Genomic DNA, 18,920 nt, shown 5'->3' with positions numbered 1-18,920 from the left:
TAGACAGAAGTGAAGGTAGCTCACTAGTGTGTCTACAAGTAATATAACCACGTTCATGCTGAAGGTGAACGTGATTGATAGGAGTTGTATGGACCCATGTGTCCCACTTAATTAACACTGCAAAAGTAAATAAGTTCTTGCATGAACTATTGCAAAGATATGAATCTTGTACAAAGAGTGAATAAGTTTGGGGTATAGGGTGAAAACTGCTATTGCATGCTATGGGCTATGCTTAACAGGAAAATATCAACAGTACCACAGCAACACCAGAGTAAATAACGGGGGGAGGGACAAGAGTTAAGGAGAGGTTTGGATTTTCTATTTGGTGAGGGTGTGTTTATTGGTTATCCTTCTCTCGGGAACAATGAAATTATCTAAAATTGAGAGTATTGATGGACTATTGACTTTGGACATTATACAGGATACCCAATGAATGGAGGTAGCTGAAGGATGTACTGACCGAGAAGCAGATTGACGAACAATGCAGACATATGATTGAATACTGTGCTGCTACAAAAAGGAATGAAGTTGTGAGGCATACAACATTGTGAATGAACTGTGTGACATTTGGTGAGGCAAAACAAGCCAGAAACAAAAGAACAAACATTGTATGGTTTCATTTAGAAAATACTTTATAAGAAAACTGGGGCCTGGATTGCAAACTCTTATAGCAGTCACATTAAGTCCAAAGTGGGGTAATTGTTATTTCTGGAGTTTGAGAGGATGTTTTATATATGTACAACCTGGTATACAGAGATAAGAATGAAGTTGATCAGGTCGGGATTAAGGTAATTCAGAATACAGGGGTAAGGAAGACATTGTCTGTACTTGAGAACCCCATCTACTCTTTGAGACCAAAGGAAGAAAGGTTTATTTTGTATAGAACCTAAGTTTTCTGTAGCACATAATCTACCTCAATCTGTTTGGATAGATCATTTAAAGAATACAAACACTGGGAGCCCAGAATAAGAATGAGGGCTTTTAATCCTGTATATCCTAATGTAATGCCTGGATAAATCCCAGAGTATATTAAGCAGATAATCAAAAAGTATTGGCAAAGTCCCTTGAGTAATGGGAGAAAAAATATGGAACTACTGAACTTTACCCCTGGGGACACCCCTGATACTGTGTTAAACAACAGGGACACCCAAATCAATAGGCCAAGCCCTTCATCTTGAGGCTTGCTCTTGTGTATGTAGTGGAGAAGCTTAGCCTACATATAGGTATGCCTAAGTGTAACTTCCTGAGCACCTCTTTTGTTGGTCAGATATGGCCTCTCTCCCTTTAAGCCCAACTCTGCAAGTTAAATCACTGCCCTCCCCACTACACAGGAATGACATCCAGGGTGAAAGTCTCGCTGGCGGCGTGAGAGATGACTCCTAGTGATGAATCTGGCCCTGGCACCATAATTCCATCCTGACCAAAAGGGAGAAAAGTGTAACTAATAAACTTTGCATGAGGAAGAACAAAGGAATGTTATATTGCAGGGTGTAGAAAATAGTAATTCATATTTTAAAACTAACCTATGTATGAGACTAAAGCAAAAAAAGTTTATTTGGTACAAAATTTATACTTTGACTAGTGCACTTCCTAATATAACTTATGTGGACAGTTTAAATGAACACCATAAGCACATGAAACCTTGAGTAGGGCATGAGATTTTATACGTTTGTCCAGAGTGATGCCCCGATAAATCCCAGAGTGATCTGAACAGTGAATAGAAAAGTATTTGCAAAGTCCCCTTGGGGGAATAGCAAGAAAGGGGGAAAATTCAACTTCCCCATGTGGAGAATTCCGGATAGTCTCACAAGCAGTGGGACAACCAAAGCAAAAGACTAAGCTCTCAATCTTGGGGTTTGTTCACATGAAACTTATCCCTGCAAAGGATAGGCTAAGCCTACTGAAAATTAGGCCTAAGAGTCATCCCCAAAAGAACCTCTTTTGCTGCTCAGATGTGGCCTCTCTCTCTCAGTCAACAACACAAGCACACTCACTGCCCTCCCTCTCTATATGTAGGACATGACTCCCAGGGGTGTAAACCTTCCTGGCAATGTGGGACAGAAATCCTAGAATGAGCTGGGATTCAGCATCAAGGGACTGAAAAAGCCTTCTCGACCAAAAGAGGGAAGAGAGAAATACGACAAAATGTCAATGGCTGAGAGACTTCAAACAGAGTCAAGAGATTATCCTGGAGGTTATTCTTATGCATTATATAGATATCACCTTTTTAGTTAAGGTATATTGGAGAGGCTGGAGAAAAATGGCTGAAAATGTACAGTTGTGTTCCAGTACTACGTTTCTTGAAGATGATTGTATAATGATATAGCTTTTGCAATGTGACTGTGTGACTGTGAAAATCTTGTGTCTGATGCTCCTTTTATCTACAGTATGGACAGAAGAGTAAAACATACAGATTAAAAATAAATAAATAAGAGGGGGAAGAAGTGTTAAAATAAATTTAGTAGACTGAAATGCTAGCGATCAATGAAAGGGAGTGGTAAGGGGTACAGAAAAAAATAGGGGAAAAAAAAGATTGGCAATTTTCTTAATTAAGAAGTTCTCTGTTACAAATGCAATTAAGAAGTTTTCTTAATTAAGAAAAAGACAATTTTCCAAAGATAAAATACAGTCGGCTAAAAGCACATAAAAGATGCTCAACATCACTATTAGTGAAATACAAATCAAAACCACAATGAGGGGCCAAGATGGCGGCTTAGTAAGGTACGCACGTCTTGGTTCGTCCTCCAGAGCAACTACTAGGTGACCAGAAACAGTGCAGGACAGCTCCCAGGGCCACGGCAGGGACCGGACACACAGTGAACCCCAGTCTGGACGGGCTGGATCAGCTGTGAGACTCCGCTGCGGTGAGCTCCCTGAGTGGTGCGCGCTTCCCCGGCGGCTGCCGGCGCCCCTCCCCCCCTCCTTCCCGGACCGGCTGAGAGTCTCGGAGAGGCAAGTTTCCCAAGCCGCGGTGGCCGTTGGCCAGCACCCCTCTCTCACGGGCGGCTTCCCGGACCGGCTACGAGTCTCGGATCAGCGAGTTCCCAAAGCCGCAGCGGCTGGCGACCAGCGCCTCTCCCCCACAGGCAGCTTCCCGGTCCGGCGGCGAGTCTCGGATCAGTGACTTCCCCAAGCCGCGGCGGACAGCGGCCGGCACCCTTCCCCCACAGGCGGCTGCCCGGATGGAGAGGAGAGAGTTTCTGACAGTGGCAGGGACTGGGTCCAACCAAACACCAATAGTGGCATTAATAAAGGAGCCACAACATCTTTTGCTGGTGGGACCCACAGACAGACAAGTGCCACATACTGGGCAGGATAAAAAAAAAACAAGGCCCACAGACTTCACAGGAAAATCTTTCAACCTGCTGGGTCTCACACTCAGGGAAATCTGATTAAATGTCCAGACGCCAGCAAAAAATAACAAATCACACCAGGAAAATTGAAGATATGGCCCAGTCAAAGGAACAAACCAATAGTTCAAATGAGATACAGGAGCTGAAATAATTAATTCTGAATATATGAACAGAAATGGAAAACCTCTTCAAAAACCAAATCAATGAATTGAGGGAGGACATGAAGACGACATGGGCTGAACAAAAAGAAGAAATGGAAAGTCTGAAAAAACAAATCACAGAACTTATGGGAATGAAAGATACAGTAGAAGAGATGAAAAAAACAATGGAAACCTACAATGGTAGACTTCAAGAGACAGAGGTTAGAATTAGTGAGCTGGAGGATGGAACATCTGAAATCCAAAAGAAACAGAAACTATAGGGAAAAGAATGGGAAAAATTTGAGCAGGGAATTGAGTGATAATGTGAAGCGCACAAATATACGTGTTGTGGGTGTCCCAGAAGGAGAAGAGAAGGGAAAAGGAGGAGAAAAACTAATGGAAGAAATTATCACTGAAAATTTCCCAACTCTTATGAAAGACCTAAAATTACAGATCCAAGAAGTGCAGCACACCCTGAAGAGAATAGTTCCAAATAGGCGTTCTCCAAGACACTTACTAGTTAGAATGTCAGAGGTCAAAGAGAAAGAGAGGATCTTGAAAGCAGCAAGAGAAAAACAATCCATCACATACAAGGGAAACCCAATAAGACTATGTGTAGATTTCTCAGCAGAAACCATGGAGGCAAGAAGACAGTGGGATGATATATTTAAATTACTAAAAGAGAAAAACTGCCAACCAAGAATTCTATATCCAGCAAAATTGTCCTTCAAAAATGAGGGAGAAATTAAAACATTTTCAGACAAAAAGTCACTGAGAGAATTTGTGACAAAGAGACCAGCTCTGCAAGAAATACTAAAGGGAGCACTAGAGTCAGATACGAAAAGACAGAAGAGAGAGGTGTGGAGAAGAGTGTATATATGATATATAAGGCAAAATGGTAGAGGAAAGTATTACCCAAACAGTAATAACACTAAATGTTAATGGACTGAATTCCCCAATCAAAAGACATAGACTGTCAGAATGGATTAAAAAACTGCTGTCTACAGGAAACACATCTTAGACCCAAATATAAACATAGTTTGAAAGTGAAAGGCTGGGAAAAGATATTTCATGCAAATAACAACCAGAAAAGAGCAGGAGTAGCTATACTAATATTCAACAAATTAGTTTTCAAATGTAAAACAATTAAAAGAGATAAAGGATACTATCTACTAATAAAAGGAACAATTAAACAAGAAGAAATAACAATCATAAATATTTACGCACTGAATCAGAATGCCCCTAAATACGTGAGGAATACACTGCAAATACTGAAAAGGGAAATAGACACATCTACCATAATAGTTGGAAACTTCAATTCCCCACTCTCATCAATGGACAGAACATCTAGACAGAGGATCAATAAAGAAACAGAGAATTTGAATATTGCAATAAATGAGCTAGACTTAACAGACATTTATAGGACATTACACCCCACAATAGCAGGATACACCTTTTTCTCAAGTGCTCATGGATCATTCTCAAAGATAGACCATATGCTGGGTCACAAAGCAAGTCTCAACATTTAAAAGGATTGAAATCATACACAACACTTTCTCAGATCATAAAGGAATGAAGCTGGAAATCAATAATAGATGGAGTGCCAGAAAATTCACACATACGTGGAGGCTCAACAACACACTTTTCAACAACCAGTGGGTCAAGGAAGAAAGTGCAAGAGAAATTAGTAAATACCTCGAGGCAAATGAAAATGAAAACACAACATATCAAAACTTATGGGACACAGCAAAGGCAGTGCTAAGAGGGAAATTTATTGCCCTAAATGCCTATATCAGAAAAGAAGAAAGGGCAAAAATTTGGGAATTAACTGTTCACTTGGAAGAACTGGAGAAAGAACAGCAAACTAACCCCAAAGAGAGCAAAAGGAAAGAAATAACAAAGATTAGAGCAAAAATAAATGAAATTAAGAACATGAAAACAATAGAGAAAATCAATAAGACCAGAAGTTGGTTCTATGAGAAAATCAATAAGATTGATGGGCCCTTAGCAAGATTGACAAAAAGAAGAAGAGAGAGGATGCAAATAAATAGGATCAGAAATGGAAGAGGAGACATAACCACTGACCTCACAGAAATAAAAGAGGTAATAACAGGATACTATGAACAAGTTTATGCTAATAAACATAACAATGTAGATGAAATGGACAATTTCCTAGAAAGGCATGAACAACCAACTTTGACTCAAGAAGAAATAGATGACCTCAACAAACCAATCACAAGTAAAGAACTTGAATCAGTCATTCAAAAGCTTCCCAAAAAGAAAAGTCCAGGACCAGACGGCTTCACATGTGAATTCTACCAAACATTCCAGAAAGAATTAGTACTAACTCTCCTCAAACTCTTCAAAAAAATCGAAGTGGAGGGAAAGCTACCTCATTCATTCTATGAAGCCAATATCTCCCTCATACCAAAACCAGGCAAAGATATTACAAAAAAAGAAAAATACAGACCAATCTCTCTAATGAATATAGATGCAAAAATCCTCAACAAAATTCTAGCAAATCGAATCCAGCAACACATTAAAAGAATTATACATCATGACCAAGTAGGATTCATCCCAGGTATGCAAGGTTGGTTCAACATAAGAAAATCAATTAATGTAATACACCACATCAACAAATGAAAGCAGAAAAATCACATGATCATCTCAACTGATGCAGAGAAGGCATTTGACAAGATTCAACATCCTTTCCTGTTGAAAACACTTCAAAGGATAGGAATACAAGGGAACCTCCTTAAAATGATTGAGGGAATATATGAAAAACAAACAGCTAATATCATCCTCAATGGGGAAAAATTAAAAACTTTCCCCCTAAGATCAGGAACCAGACAAGGATGTCCATTATCACCACTGTTATTCAACATCGTGTTGGAGGTTCTAGCCAGAGCAATTAGACAAGAAAAAGAAATACAAGGCATCAAAATTGGAAAGGAAGAAGTAAAACTATCACTGTTTGCAGATGATATGATACCATACATCGAAAACCCTGAAAAATCCACAGCAAAACTACTAGAGCTAATAAATGAGTACAGCAAAGTAGCAGGTTACAAGATCAACATTCAAAAATCTGTAGCATTTCTATACACTAGCAATGAACAAGCGGAGGGGGAAATCAAGAAACGAATCCCATTTACAACTGCAACTAAAAGAATAAAATACCTAGGAATAAATTTAACTAAAGAGACAAAAGACCTATGCAAAGAAAACTACAAAAAACTGTTAAAAGAAATCACAGAAGACCTAAATAGATGGAAGGGCATACCGTGTTCATGGATTGGAAGACTAAATATAGTTAAGATGTCAATTCTACCTAAATTGATTTACAGATTCAATGCAATACCAATCAAAATCCCAACAACTTATTTTTCAGAAATAGAAAAATCAATAAGCAAATTTATCTGGAAGGGCAGGGTGCCCTGGATTGCTAAAAGTATCTTGAGGAAAAAAAACAAAGCTGGAGGTCTCACTCTGCCTGACTTTAAGGCATATTATGAAGCCACAGTGGTCAAAACAGCATGGTATTGGCATAAAGATAGATATATCGACCAATGGAATCGAATAGAGTCCTCAGATACAGACCCTCTCATCTATGGACATTTGATCTTTGATAAGGCAGTCAAGCCAACTCACCTGGGACAGAACAGTCTCTTCAATAAATGGTGCCTAGAAAACTGGATATCCATATGCAAAAGAATGAAAGAAGACCCGTATCTCACACCCTATACAAAAGTTAACTCAAAATGGATCAAAGAGCTAAACATTAGGTCTAAGACCATAAAACAGTTAGAGGAAAATGTAGGGAGATATCTTATGAATCTTACAATTGGAGGCGGTTTTATGGACCTTAAACCTAAAGCAAGAGCACTGAAGAAAGAAAGAAAGAAATGGGAGCTCCTCAAAATTAAACACTTTTTTGCATCAAAGAACTTCATCAAGAAAGTAGAAAGATAGCCTACACAATGGGAGACAATATTTGGAAACGACATATCAGATAAAGGTCTAGTATCCAGAATTTATAAAGAGATTGTTCAACTCAACAACAAAAAGACAGCCAATCCAATTACAAAATGGGAAAAAGACTTGAACAGACACCTCTCAGAAGAGGAAATACAAATGGCCAAAAGGCACATGAAGAGATGCTCAACGTCCCTGGCCATTAGAGAAATGCAAATCAAAGCCACAAAGAGATATCATCTCACACCCACCAGATTGGCCATTATCAACAAAACAGAAAATGACAAGTGCTGGAGAGGATGTGGAGAAAGAGGCACACTTATTCACTGTTGGTGGGAATGTCAAATGGTGCAACCACTGTGGAAGGCAGTTTGGCGGTTCCTCAAAAAGCTGAATACAGAATTGCCATATGACCCGGCAATACCATTGCTAGGTATCTACTCAGAGGACTTAAGGGCAAAGACACAAACGGACATTTGCACACCAGTGTTTATAGCAGCATTATTTACAATTGCAAGGAGATGGAAACAGTCAAAATGTCCATCAACAGACGAGTGGCTAAACAAACTGTGGTATATACAGATGATGGAATATTATGCAGCTTTAAGACAGAACATGGATGTCTTAAAGCATGTAACAACATGGATGGACCTTGAGAACATTATGCTGAGTGAGACTAGCCAAAAACTAAAGGACAAATACTGTATGGTCCCACTGATGTGAACTGAGATTAGAGAATATATTTAGAATATGTCACTGGTAACAGAGACCATCAGGAGATAGAAATAGGGTAAGATAATGGGTAAATGGAGCTGAAGGGATACAGACTGTGCAACAAGACTGGATACAAAAACTCAGAAATGGACAGCACAATACTACCTAATTGTAATGTAATTATGTTAAAACAGTGAATGAAGCTGCATCTGAGGTATAGTTTATTTATTTATTTATTTTTATTTTTTTCTATTATCGTTTTATTTCTTTTTCTGTTGTCTTTCTATTTCTTTTTCTAAATTGATGCAAATGTACTAAGAAATGATGAATATGCATCTATGTGATGATATTAAGAATTACTGATTGTATATGTTGAATGGAATGATTTCTAAATGTTGTGTTAATTTTTTTTAATAAATAAAAAAAAAACCACAATGAGATATCATGTCATACCTACTAGATTTGCCACAATTAAAAAAAAGGGGAAACTACAAGTGGTGGAGAGAATATGGAGAATAGGAACACTTATTAACAGCTGGTTGGAATGTAGAATGGTACAGTCACTGTGGAAGATAGTCTGATAACTGCTCAGAAAACTAAGTATTGAATTGCCATATGATTCAACAATCCTGCTACTAGGTATATACTCAGAAGAACTGAAAGCAGTTATGTAAATGGACACTTGCACACCAATGTTCACAGCAGCATTATTTATAATTGCCAAAAGACAGAAACAACTGAAGTATCCATCAACTGATGAATACATAAACGAAATGTGGTATACACATATGATGAAATATTATTCAGCTGTAAAAAGGAATGACACAGCAGCATTATTTATAATTGCCAAAAGATAGAAACAACTGAAGTATCCATCAACCGATGAATACATAAACGAAATGTGGTATATACATATGATGAAATATTATTCAGCTGTAAAAACGAATGAAGTCCTGATATATGCAACAAGACTGATGAACCTTGAGGACATTATGGGACATTATGTTGAGTGAAATAAAACAGACGCATAGGATAAATATTGTATGATGTCGCTAAAATAAACTAATCATAAAGAGCAGATAATGGAGCTAACACATAGGGTATAGGTTAATGAGAGATAGAACAAGGTAGAGAATGGGGAACTGATACTTAATTTGTATAGAATTTTAATTTTACTGTAAATATTTAGAAATGGATAGCAGTAATAACACATTATTGTGAGTGTAATTAGCAGCACTGAATTATGTATGTGACTGTGGCTGCAAGGGAAAGTTTAGGGTCATGTATGTCACTAGAAGGAAAGCTTAGAGGATATAACAAAGAAGCTTAGAGGATAAGACTACTAACATGGTGAATCCCATTGTGGACGACAACTGTGGTTAATAGTACAAATATAAGAATGTTCTCTCATGAACCAGAACAAATGCATATCACTAATACAAGATGTTAATAATAGGATGGTATATTAGAAATACAAACTATAGACGACAGTTAACAGCAATATTTTAATATTCTTTCCTCAACTGTAACAAATGTAACACACTAGGCTAAGGGTAAATATAGCACTGGATAAGGCATATGGGGTATTTGTTTATGGAGTAATTGAAATGTTCTAAAACTGTGGTGATGAATGCACAACTCTGGGATTATACTGCCAGCTACTGGATGGAGTGTATAATATGCACATCTATCTCAATAAAACGGCTCTAAAAGTTAAATTTAAAGATGTCATTGAGGGATAAAGATTATAACCTCTTGGATTTTAAATTTAATGAATATAGGCAGTACACGGGGTAATTCCAGTTAAGAGGCCCCTAATAAATTTCAAACTTGCAAATTACATTAAGTTAAAACACATCAATTCAGGCATGTGCAGATAGCTAAAGCAAATGTCTAGAATGCAAAAATTTACTCAAAATATTAACACATTTAAAGACTAGCTGTAGTTTAACCTATAGGAAGAACATGTGCTCAGTAAGTTAGTAAGTATTCCATTCTGGCTGATGGCGCCATCTTTATTTTAGTGGAATTTTTGTTTATAATAGCTTCTCCTGAGCATCACTGATGTCGGTGTACCTAGGGAGAGGTAGGCATGCTCAGGGCTTCTGAGACCGGAAGACTGAGGGCAGACCCAGGTACAGTCTCCTTGTGAGGTCATCCAGCAGTCACTGAGTTGTGCTTTGTGCCTCAACAAGACACTTTTTAAAAAAGTTATATAAGTCATAAGAAAGTATATGCTGTCTCTAACTTTCTCTCATCTCGTGATTACTCTGAATTCTGAAAAACAATTGGCTTCTAGTTAAGCGGTCTTTAGCAATCATACCTATAAACCATCAATTCTGACAAGATTTTAGGACTAAAAGCTATTAACTATGAAACATTCTTATGTTGGTTAAACAAGTGAAATGCCTGGAGTTTTTCAGTTTGAGTACTTATTTAGCTATTAACTGCAGCATCTTTTATTTGTTCAGAAAGGTCAAAGAACTAGTTAAAGTTACCAGTTACTAAAAATAAAAGCTAATCTTTACTGAGCACTTATTATGTTCCAGGAACTTGACTAAGCAAATACAGATTAGCTTTTTAAATTTTCCCAAAAATCTTATGAAAGTAGGCATTCCTGCTTTCCCCAGAGACTGGGGATAACACCTGCTCTGGAGCCAGAGTACCTGTTATTCATTACTTGTGTAAGAATGGGCAAGTTATTTAACCTTCTTCCACCTTATTATTCTTAGTTATAAAACGAGCAGGAGAATAAAAATACTCTACATTGCAAAGTACTATAAAGATTAAATGGAGTAATACACATGGGAAGTGGGAATAGGCCACAGATGGTGGCTTAGCGAGGTGTGGGATTTAGTTCGTCCTCCAGAACAGCTACTAAATAGCCAGGAACAGCACAGAACAACTCCTGGGGCCATGCAGTGACCGGACACACAGCATACCCCAGTCTGAACCAACTGGACTGGTTGTGAGCGCCCCCAGAACGTTCAGTTCCCCAAGCCGCAGCGGCTGGCGCCCCTCCCCCATAGGCTGCTTCTCAGAGGAGAAAGGAAAGGGACTGTACCAGCACCAGGGGCTGAATGCAACTAAGCTTCAATTGTAGAATTAATTCACAAATTCTGACTACTAAAAATAGGCCCCCAGCTCAGCTGAACCTGGGCAAAGTGGAGGTTGCTGATTTTTGCCCCAGCGCCAAGGGGCAGGGCTGATGGAAAAAGAAAAAAAGAAACAGAGGTTTTTTGGATCGGATAGCACAAAATACCTGAAAGGGTCTAGGCTCTGAAGGAAAGGAGGGGGCACACAGGATGTGAAGGTACACAAAGAAACATACCAACTTAGGCTCTTGATTGGCAAACCTGAGGAATGGGGGTCCTGCTCTGAGAAGGATTTTTCTCTTTCTCTCTCTATTTTTTTGTGGCTGGGTTTCTACAAAGGCTGGACTGCCTTTGGATACAGAGGCAGGGCTTCTCAGGCTGCAACTGCCCCAGGTATAGGCAGAAACAAACTTGTTGGAGAGCCTATCTAGAGCCTGTGCCTGTCCCAGGAGAGGGGTGGGGCCCAACTCAGGTGGAATTCCTCCCTCAAGGAATTCAGACCCCAGGGTTGGAAATTTGAAGCAATTCAAGCCAGCCTACAACCTCTCCTCTGTCTCCACACACCCCTAGTAGGGAGAGTCTGCTGAAGTTAAAGGTACCACATCACCTTATTTGCTGGAGGGACTCGCAGGCCCACAGGTGCTACATACTGGGCAGGACAGGAAAAATACAGAGTCCAGAGACTTCAAAGGAAAGTCTTTCAATCTGCTGGGTCTCATCCTCAGGATGAATGATGCAGGTGACTCTTTCCTCCTGACAGGAGGCCAGTTAAGTCTGGGAAAACCTGGATGGGGTCTATAATACCTAAGTAGACCCTCCTAAGGGTGGGGGGTAAAAAACCATATAGGCAGGGTAAGAAACAAGAAAACAAGAACTGAAAAATCCTGCTCTGTTAAACAAAACTAAGCTAGTGGTCCAGAATAAGCTGAACTGAATGTCAAAAAACAGAGTCAACAAAGTCAACCACCCAGAAAATCCTGGTAAAAGAAGTGAAAACAATCTCCAGAATAAACTAATTAAGGTAATTAAATGCCTAGATGCCAGCAAAAAATAACAAATCACACTAGGAAAATTGAAGATATGTCTCAGTCAAAGGAACAAACCAATAATTCAAATGAGATACAGCAGTTGAAACAATAATTCAGAATGTTCAAACAGACATGAAAAACCTCATCAAAACTCAAATCAATGAACTGAGGGAGGATATACAGTAGGCAAGGAATGAACAAAAAGAAGAAATCAAAAGTCTGAAAAAACAAATCATAGAACTTATGGGAATGAAAGGCACCATAAAAGAGATGAAAAAATACAATGGAAACCTACAATGTCAGATTTCAAGAGGCAGAAGACAGGATTAGTGAACTGGAGGACAGAACATCTGAAATCTGACAAGCAAAAAAAAATATAGGGAAAAGAATGGAAAAATATCAGCAGGGACTCAGGGAATTGAATGACAACATGAAGCTCATGAATATACATGTTGTGGGTGTCCCAGAAGGAGAAGAGAAGGGAAAAGGAGGAGAAAAACTAATGGAGGAAATTATCACTGAAAATTTCCCAACTCTTATGAAAGGGGGAAGAGCGAAATGAGACAAAATAAAGTGTCAATGGCTGAGAGATTCCAAACAGTCAAGAGGTTATCCTGGAGGTTATTCTTATGCATTAAGTAGATAACACCTTGTTAGTCAAGATGTAATGGAGAGGCTGGAGGGAACTGTCTGAAAATATAGAGCTGTGTTCCAGTAGCCACGTTTCTTGAAGATGACTGTATAATGATATAGCTTTCACAATGTGACTGTGTGATTGTGAAAATTTTGTGTCTGATGCTCCTTTTATCTACCTTATCAACAGATGATTAAAATAAATGGAATGAAAATAAATAATGGGGAAACAAATGTCAAAATAAATTTAGATAGATTTAAATGCTAATGATCAATGAACGGGAGGGGTAAGGGTATGGTATGTATGAATTTTTTTTGTCTTTTTATTTCTTTTTCTGAATTGATGCAAATGTTCTAAGAAATGATCATGATGATGAATATGCAACTATGTGATGATATTATGAATTACTGATTATATATGTGAAATGGAAAGATTATAATTTTAAAAAAAAAGGATCTTAGTTAGCTTAACCATAGGCATATTTAAACAAAGTATCCACATAATCATTGTAAAAAAAAGTGTAATGAAGTCCAATTTATTAATGTTTTCATTTATAAGTCATGCTTTATGGTGTGTCTAAGAACACTTTGTCCATCACTAGTTTATGAAGGTTTTCTCTAATAACTTTTTTCTAAAATTTTTATACTTTTTTATTTTATATTTTCCCTATGTCAACTTACAATTATCCATTTCTTCAAGGAGTCCTTGTCTCTTTATCTAGGGATTGGTTTCTAGAAACCAAAATCGGGACACTGGATGTGCTAATAGCTACTGGAGTGGCATTGTTTTAGGACCCCTAACTGAATAGAGCTAGGAAATGTATGTTTGTATATTAATCAGTATATACACACGTATTTATAAATATTCCTGTATCTATCAACCATTCTCTCTATATTAAAATAAACATGAATTAAAAAAACAATAATACTCATGGAACACTTGGCATACTGTCTGGAACAGAATAAGCTTTCAATAAAAGTTAGCTACTTTAATTCCCCCATTTTATAGAAGAGAAGACTGAAGAATGAAATAATGTTTTCATGTTTTAAATTAAGTCCACCTAAAACAGAAAGCTTCTGGGAACTGGAAAAAAAAAAGCAGAAAGCAAATTCTACTTTAGGAATAAAAATGAAGGAGAAAGCATAGGCATTTAAAAGTATACTTTACATTTACAAATAAGTTAAAATGTGTTTTCTTGATGTGTTAATTATACTGATGAAGAAAATTATCTTTAAGTAATGACAGGCCTGTAGCACATTCAGCTTATTATTCTTCTAAAAAAAATAAAAGACAAAATTTCTGCCAGGGAATATACTGATACCACAAAACCAAATGCATGTGTCTTCTGTTTTTAATGTGGAAAATGTTTCCAAATATTTAATTTTTTAACTTCTTTACTTGGACATTGTTTCCCTTTTAATGAGTTCATTAGCCGATGCCTAAATTAAGTTTGGCAAATAAAATACCCATATCATTACTATTTCTGATAAATTTGATGAAATGATTTCGGGGAAAAACCTTCAAAGAGAAAAAAATGATACAATATATATTGCTTTCTTTCAACTGAACTCCTCACTAATCATTTAAATCATAACCACCATAATAAGTGAAAAAGAAGTCAGTCTTCTTTGGATGGTGAACAGCTAGACTTTTTTGATCCAAACCTCTAATATTTTTTCACAATTTTTCTGGTTTGATTTCACAGTGGTAAAATCCTTTGTATTGAAAATTGAACCCTGAGTGCCTGCCCTTTCTCCTCCATGCACTCCCCACCCCTACCCCTTATCCTGACTAGGAAAGGCAAGCAAAGATGAATAACGGAGGAACTTACAATTGGAAAATATCTATCATTCATTTTCTTTCCCTTTTCCTGAGATACAATTGCATTTTGCATCAATAAACACTCAAGTATCAAACTATTCTTACCTGACCAACCTGTCAGCCAGTGATGCTCCCCATCCACCCGGCTGAAAAGAAAACTGAAGAAACAGAAGCCTGTTACTACTTAATAGTGTAGTTAAAACATTTTAGTAAGGGAAGTTTAGAGCAGCGACTCCTCTCTCTTGCTTTCTGCACCCCCTGCCTTACTGGACTTCGTCATTTGATCTGCTAAGAGGTCATTTTACAGATTACACCTCAATAGCATTCTAGAAAGTGTATTTTCCTTCCCTATAAACTGGATTTGAACCAGTCATCTACATCTTATTCACTTATCTAGAAAAGCTACTTTAAAAAATCTACATACAAGATAAAATCAACTGTTCATTAGAAAATGGGAGTCCATGCTAATACCGCTCAGTAGTTGATACAATAAGGAAATTCGCTACTTTATTAATGACAGAACTCAGGGTAAAATGGAAAGCCCTTATTGTCCCAGATTTCTAAAATTAATGTACCAATTATGGGCATAGACACATTCACACACAAAAAAAAATTGGTTTAGAAACTCACATCTGAATGTAATTTTTAAGGTTTATTCCCTCTCTGAAGTAAGAACATACATTTCCAACAATTATTTGTTACTGTGAGTGGAAATGATCTCGAGTAAAAAGATCTTTTTCTACTTTATTCTTGGAGGCATTTTAGTTTCAAGATCTGCCATTAATTGCCTAATCGGCTCCACCACAGGAAGGACAGATGTGAAATGGTTCAGAGTTTTCTGTGTGGAGGGAACAGACTATATAAAAACTCTGCAGGAAGTGATCCGGCCTTCCAGGTCTGCACAGCAGAGTCTCCTCCGAGGCACCCTCTCTGGCTAAGGCAGCACTAGGCTCGTGGCATGACGCAAAGCACAAAGGACTGCTCGTGCCTGGGAGAGACTAAACCACAGTTCTTGAAATCATAGCTACCGACGAGGATGACACTAAAATGAAAACATTGTGGCTAAACCTGTACCAGATCATCTTAAAAGCCGTGAAATCTGTGAAAAACCCGAAAAGGGAAAGAGCTACGGAACGAAGTTGGCTTTGTCATCGCCTAGGGCATGGCCTGGACAATCCATTTCACTTTCCCACACCTGCACTCCTCACTGGTAAACCAGGGAGCCACAATACTCAAATGAAAACGTGTGTGAAAGCAACGATACCATTATCCTTGTAGATACTAACAACTAAAAGTAAGAAGCACAGCTAGGATATTACCATGGGAAACTGGGGACGGTTGGGACAGGACTTCCAATCAAGGGAGTAACGCGGGGCTGGGGGCGTTACAGAAAAGATGCCCGCGCGGGCTCGGCCTGAGGGCGGCTTCTGCTAGGATGGGGAAACCCGGGTATTCTGGAGAAAGGTGGCCTCGAAAGTCTCGTGACGAACCGACTGAACTGAGTGGGTAGAAGTGGAGTGGGGCAAGGGAGTGCGGAGAGCCAGGAGACAGCGATTTGGAACCGGGCCGGGGTGTGTGGGCGCCCCGAAGCCCAGCGGAGTGCAGAGAGCGCGGCGTCCAGGGAGGCACCGACGCGGGGCCGCGTGAGGGCCGGAGCAGGAACCTGGAGGCCGGAGGGCGTGGCGGCGTGCGGCATGAGGGCGCGCTTCACACTTCCCCCGGGAGCCTGGGGCGGCGGTACCTGGGTAATGGAGTCTCCGAAGAGCACAACGCGAGGCCAGTACAGGAAAGTGCCGCAGCGCTCCGCCTGGCACAGCGACATAGCCGCTACCGGTCGCGAAGCGAAGCCAGACCGGAAATCCGGGCAGGGCAACTTCCGGTCTCGCGTCCCCTGTCACCTAGGCGCCTTCACCCGAGGTCCATTAAACAAGGGCCCATTTGACGGCAGGGAAGGGGATGGGCTAGCAATTACTCTTACACTGCCATAGCCGTTGCCTCTTGGAAACGCCGTTTTGGTCCGTGTAATATCAGCTCGCCGTCCTGCAGCCATTCGTTCGTTCATTCTGTAGCGACTCCACCGTAGAGTCCACGGTCCACCCGAAGAGCCGGGCAGGGGTCTGCGGGAGTCAGACCTTGTTTCCGCCACGTTGCGTCCCGACCTATGCGCACCTACAGCCCCGGGACTGGGCAACGCGGAGACGTACTTGGGTGCAGCAGCGTACCTATCTCTCGGCCTGTCTTGCTACTTACCCGGATGAAAACGAACCCTGAAAGGAAACTTAATTGGGGCCGCCGTCAAACCCAACATCACAGTATTTGAAGATTATTTGTAAAGAATAATTCGATTCTGATGTGTTTCGCAGATGATAATAGTATGAAATAAGGTGCAGGAGGGAAGTACTTCAAAGGGAATTCATCACACAACGATATATTAACTAGAATTTCCTTATTTATGAAATGGTAAACTCCACTGTTTGATAGTGACGGCCTTGATAAAAATGGGCCAGGACGAAACTGAGCTTTAGGTTAAAACCAGAACAGCAGGAGCAATGTGCTTCAGAAAAATGGAATTACCTTTCATTTGGCTTGGACGTGGGGTGTCAAGTGGGAAAGTGGTTGCAACTGAAGAGGCGGTTAGGATAGTGCAGAGAATGATCAAGCCTTTAGGCTGGTGGTTCCCTGGCTTCATACTGTTATCAGGAAGCTTATGTATATGTACTGGAAAAGGGCTGTGGCTCCTTACCTGTTTCTGGTGGTAGGACGTGGATGCCAGTAAAGTTTTAATGCTCCTCAGGTGATTCCAACATACAGCCAAGGTGGAGAATCCCAACTAGGCCAAGTTAAGGTTTTTGGACTTTGTCCTAACCACAAGGAAGCCGCTGAAGATTTTTAAGCAGGGGAGGATTGAGATCAGATGTGTACTTTAGAAAAGTCAACTATAAGAAGAGAAAATGGGAGGTTGTTGCAGGAATTCAGAGGCGAGAGGAGGAGGATTTGGGCTCAAACGGCAGCAGTGGAGATGAAAACAGATGGACAGATTGAAGAACAATTTAGAATCCTCATGAACTCAAACTGGCTATCTCCAAGAAGAGGGATTAGGGGAAAGGACACAAAGTATTTGTTCTACATTTTAATGTATTAAGATATTACAAGAAACATACCTTTTGTAACAATGTTTTTAAGTCTATATAATGAACTCTTATGTGATCTTTGATTTGAGCCAAAGACAAAAATGAGGAATCCTATAGAAATAAATGCATTTCATTTTAAGTGACAGGTAGATTCACACACAAGTTTGTCATCAAAGCCCAGGGAAGGAGTGATCAGTGGTTATAAATCACTAATTGGGGAGGCAAGATGAGAACTAAATAATGTTAAGGCAATAAAATAACAAATGCTTAATTGTTGACTTTAGCTTAAAGTGAGTGTAGGCAGTTTTTTGTTTTTTTTTTTAAAAGAAGTTTGGCTGTGAAGGTGAAGACCGAGCTTGTGCGCTTGCTGTTATTCACTCCTTTCTGGAGAGGTAGCAATCAGCACTATCTCCTTTGAAGTAGATGCCAAAGAATTCCTAGCAGAGTCTACCTGCTTCCTTAGCAGACAGCACTGGGGATCCTGTGTTCGGTTATCTGCAAATCTGAATTACATGGTACTTCAGGAAATTTGACTAATGATTAATAATTACTTACACATAAAAGAATTCAACTACTGATATTTGAATACACTTGAACTTAAGTCATAAAAAATATATTCTGAATATCCCTGAATAGTCACTGTACAAAGAAAATATTACAGATTCCCAAATGTCATAACTTTACAAACATAAATTAAGCAATTTGGCGAGAGTGTCACTTGTGATAACCTCTCAATTCAAATTCAGAATACGGGTATGAAAAAAACAGACTACTGTGTATTTCCTTTCCTTAAAAAGCACAGAATTTCTGATTCAGTTGCTACGAGCATATCTTAAAGGTTTCAATGGAAGCGGCACACACATGCTTGGAAGCAAAACTAATGCATTCTAAAATAACGGTCAGTTTATTTGGTAATTCTAGAATAAATTAATTATTAATTTAGCAGTATTCAAGCTGTTGGAATAAAGGCCATTCAATGTCAAAAGTAAGTAGCTATCTCAGAGAAACTAATTTAAGTAATAGAAGCAG

The 18,920-nt window shown here is 39.2% G+C and overlaps 1 protein-coding gene across 4 annotated transcripts in view; it reads right to left on the bottom strand.

The window, feature by feature from the left end:
• Positions 1 to 16,634, bottom strand: part of IAH1 (isoamyl acetate hydrolyzing esterase 1 (putative)) — a 34,717-nt gene extending 18,083 nt beyond the window's left edge. For 3 of the 4 annotated variants that reach the window (XR_013172503.1, XM_077153145.1, XM_077153144.1), the window contains exons 1-2: positions 16,502 to 16,634; positions 14,866 to 14,918 (exon numbers count right to left, since the gene is read on the bottom strand). Coding sequence is in view for 3 of the 4 variants with exons in the window: in XM_077153145.1 (XP_077009260.1) it covers positions 14,866 to 14,918; positions 16,502 to 16,582 (134 nt within the window). In the remaining variant the exon portion in view is untranslated. Of the gene's footprint in view, positions 1 to 14,865; positions 14,919 to 16,079; positions 16,125 to 16,501 lie in introns of those variants that run through there. The other variant, XM_077153146.1, reaches the window with a different exon arrangement.
• Between the last annotated feature and the right edge of the window lie 2,286 nt (positions 16,635 to 18,920).

The sequence above is a fragment of the Tamandua tetradactyla genome, chromosome 3 (genome assembly GCF_023851605.1).
Source record: "Tamandua tetradactyla isolate mTamTet1 chromosome 3, mTamTet1.pri, whole genome shotgun sequence".
Classification (NCBI taxonomy): domain Eukaryota; kingdom Metazoa; phylum Chordata; class Mammalia; order Pilosa; family Myrmecophagidae; genus Tamandua; species Tamandua tetradactyla.
Note: the sequence above shows the minus strand (reverse complement) of the source record. Positions and strands in the feature narration are given on the sequence as shown.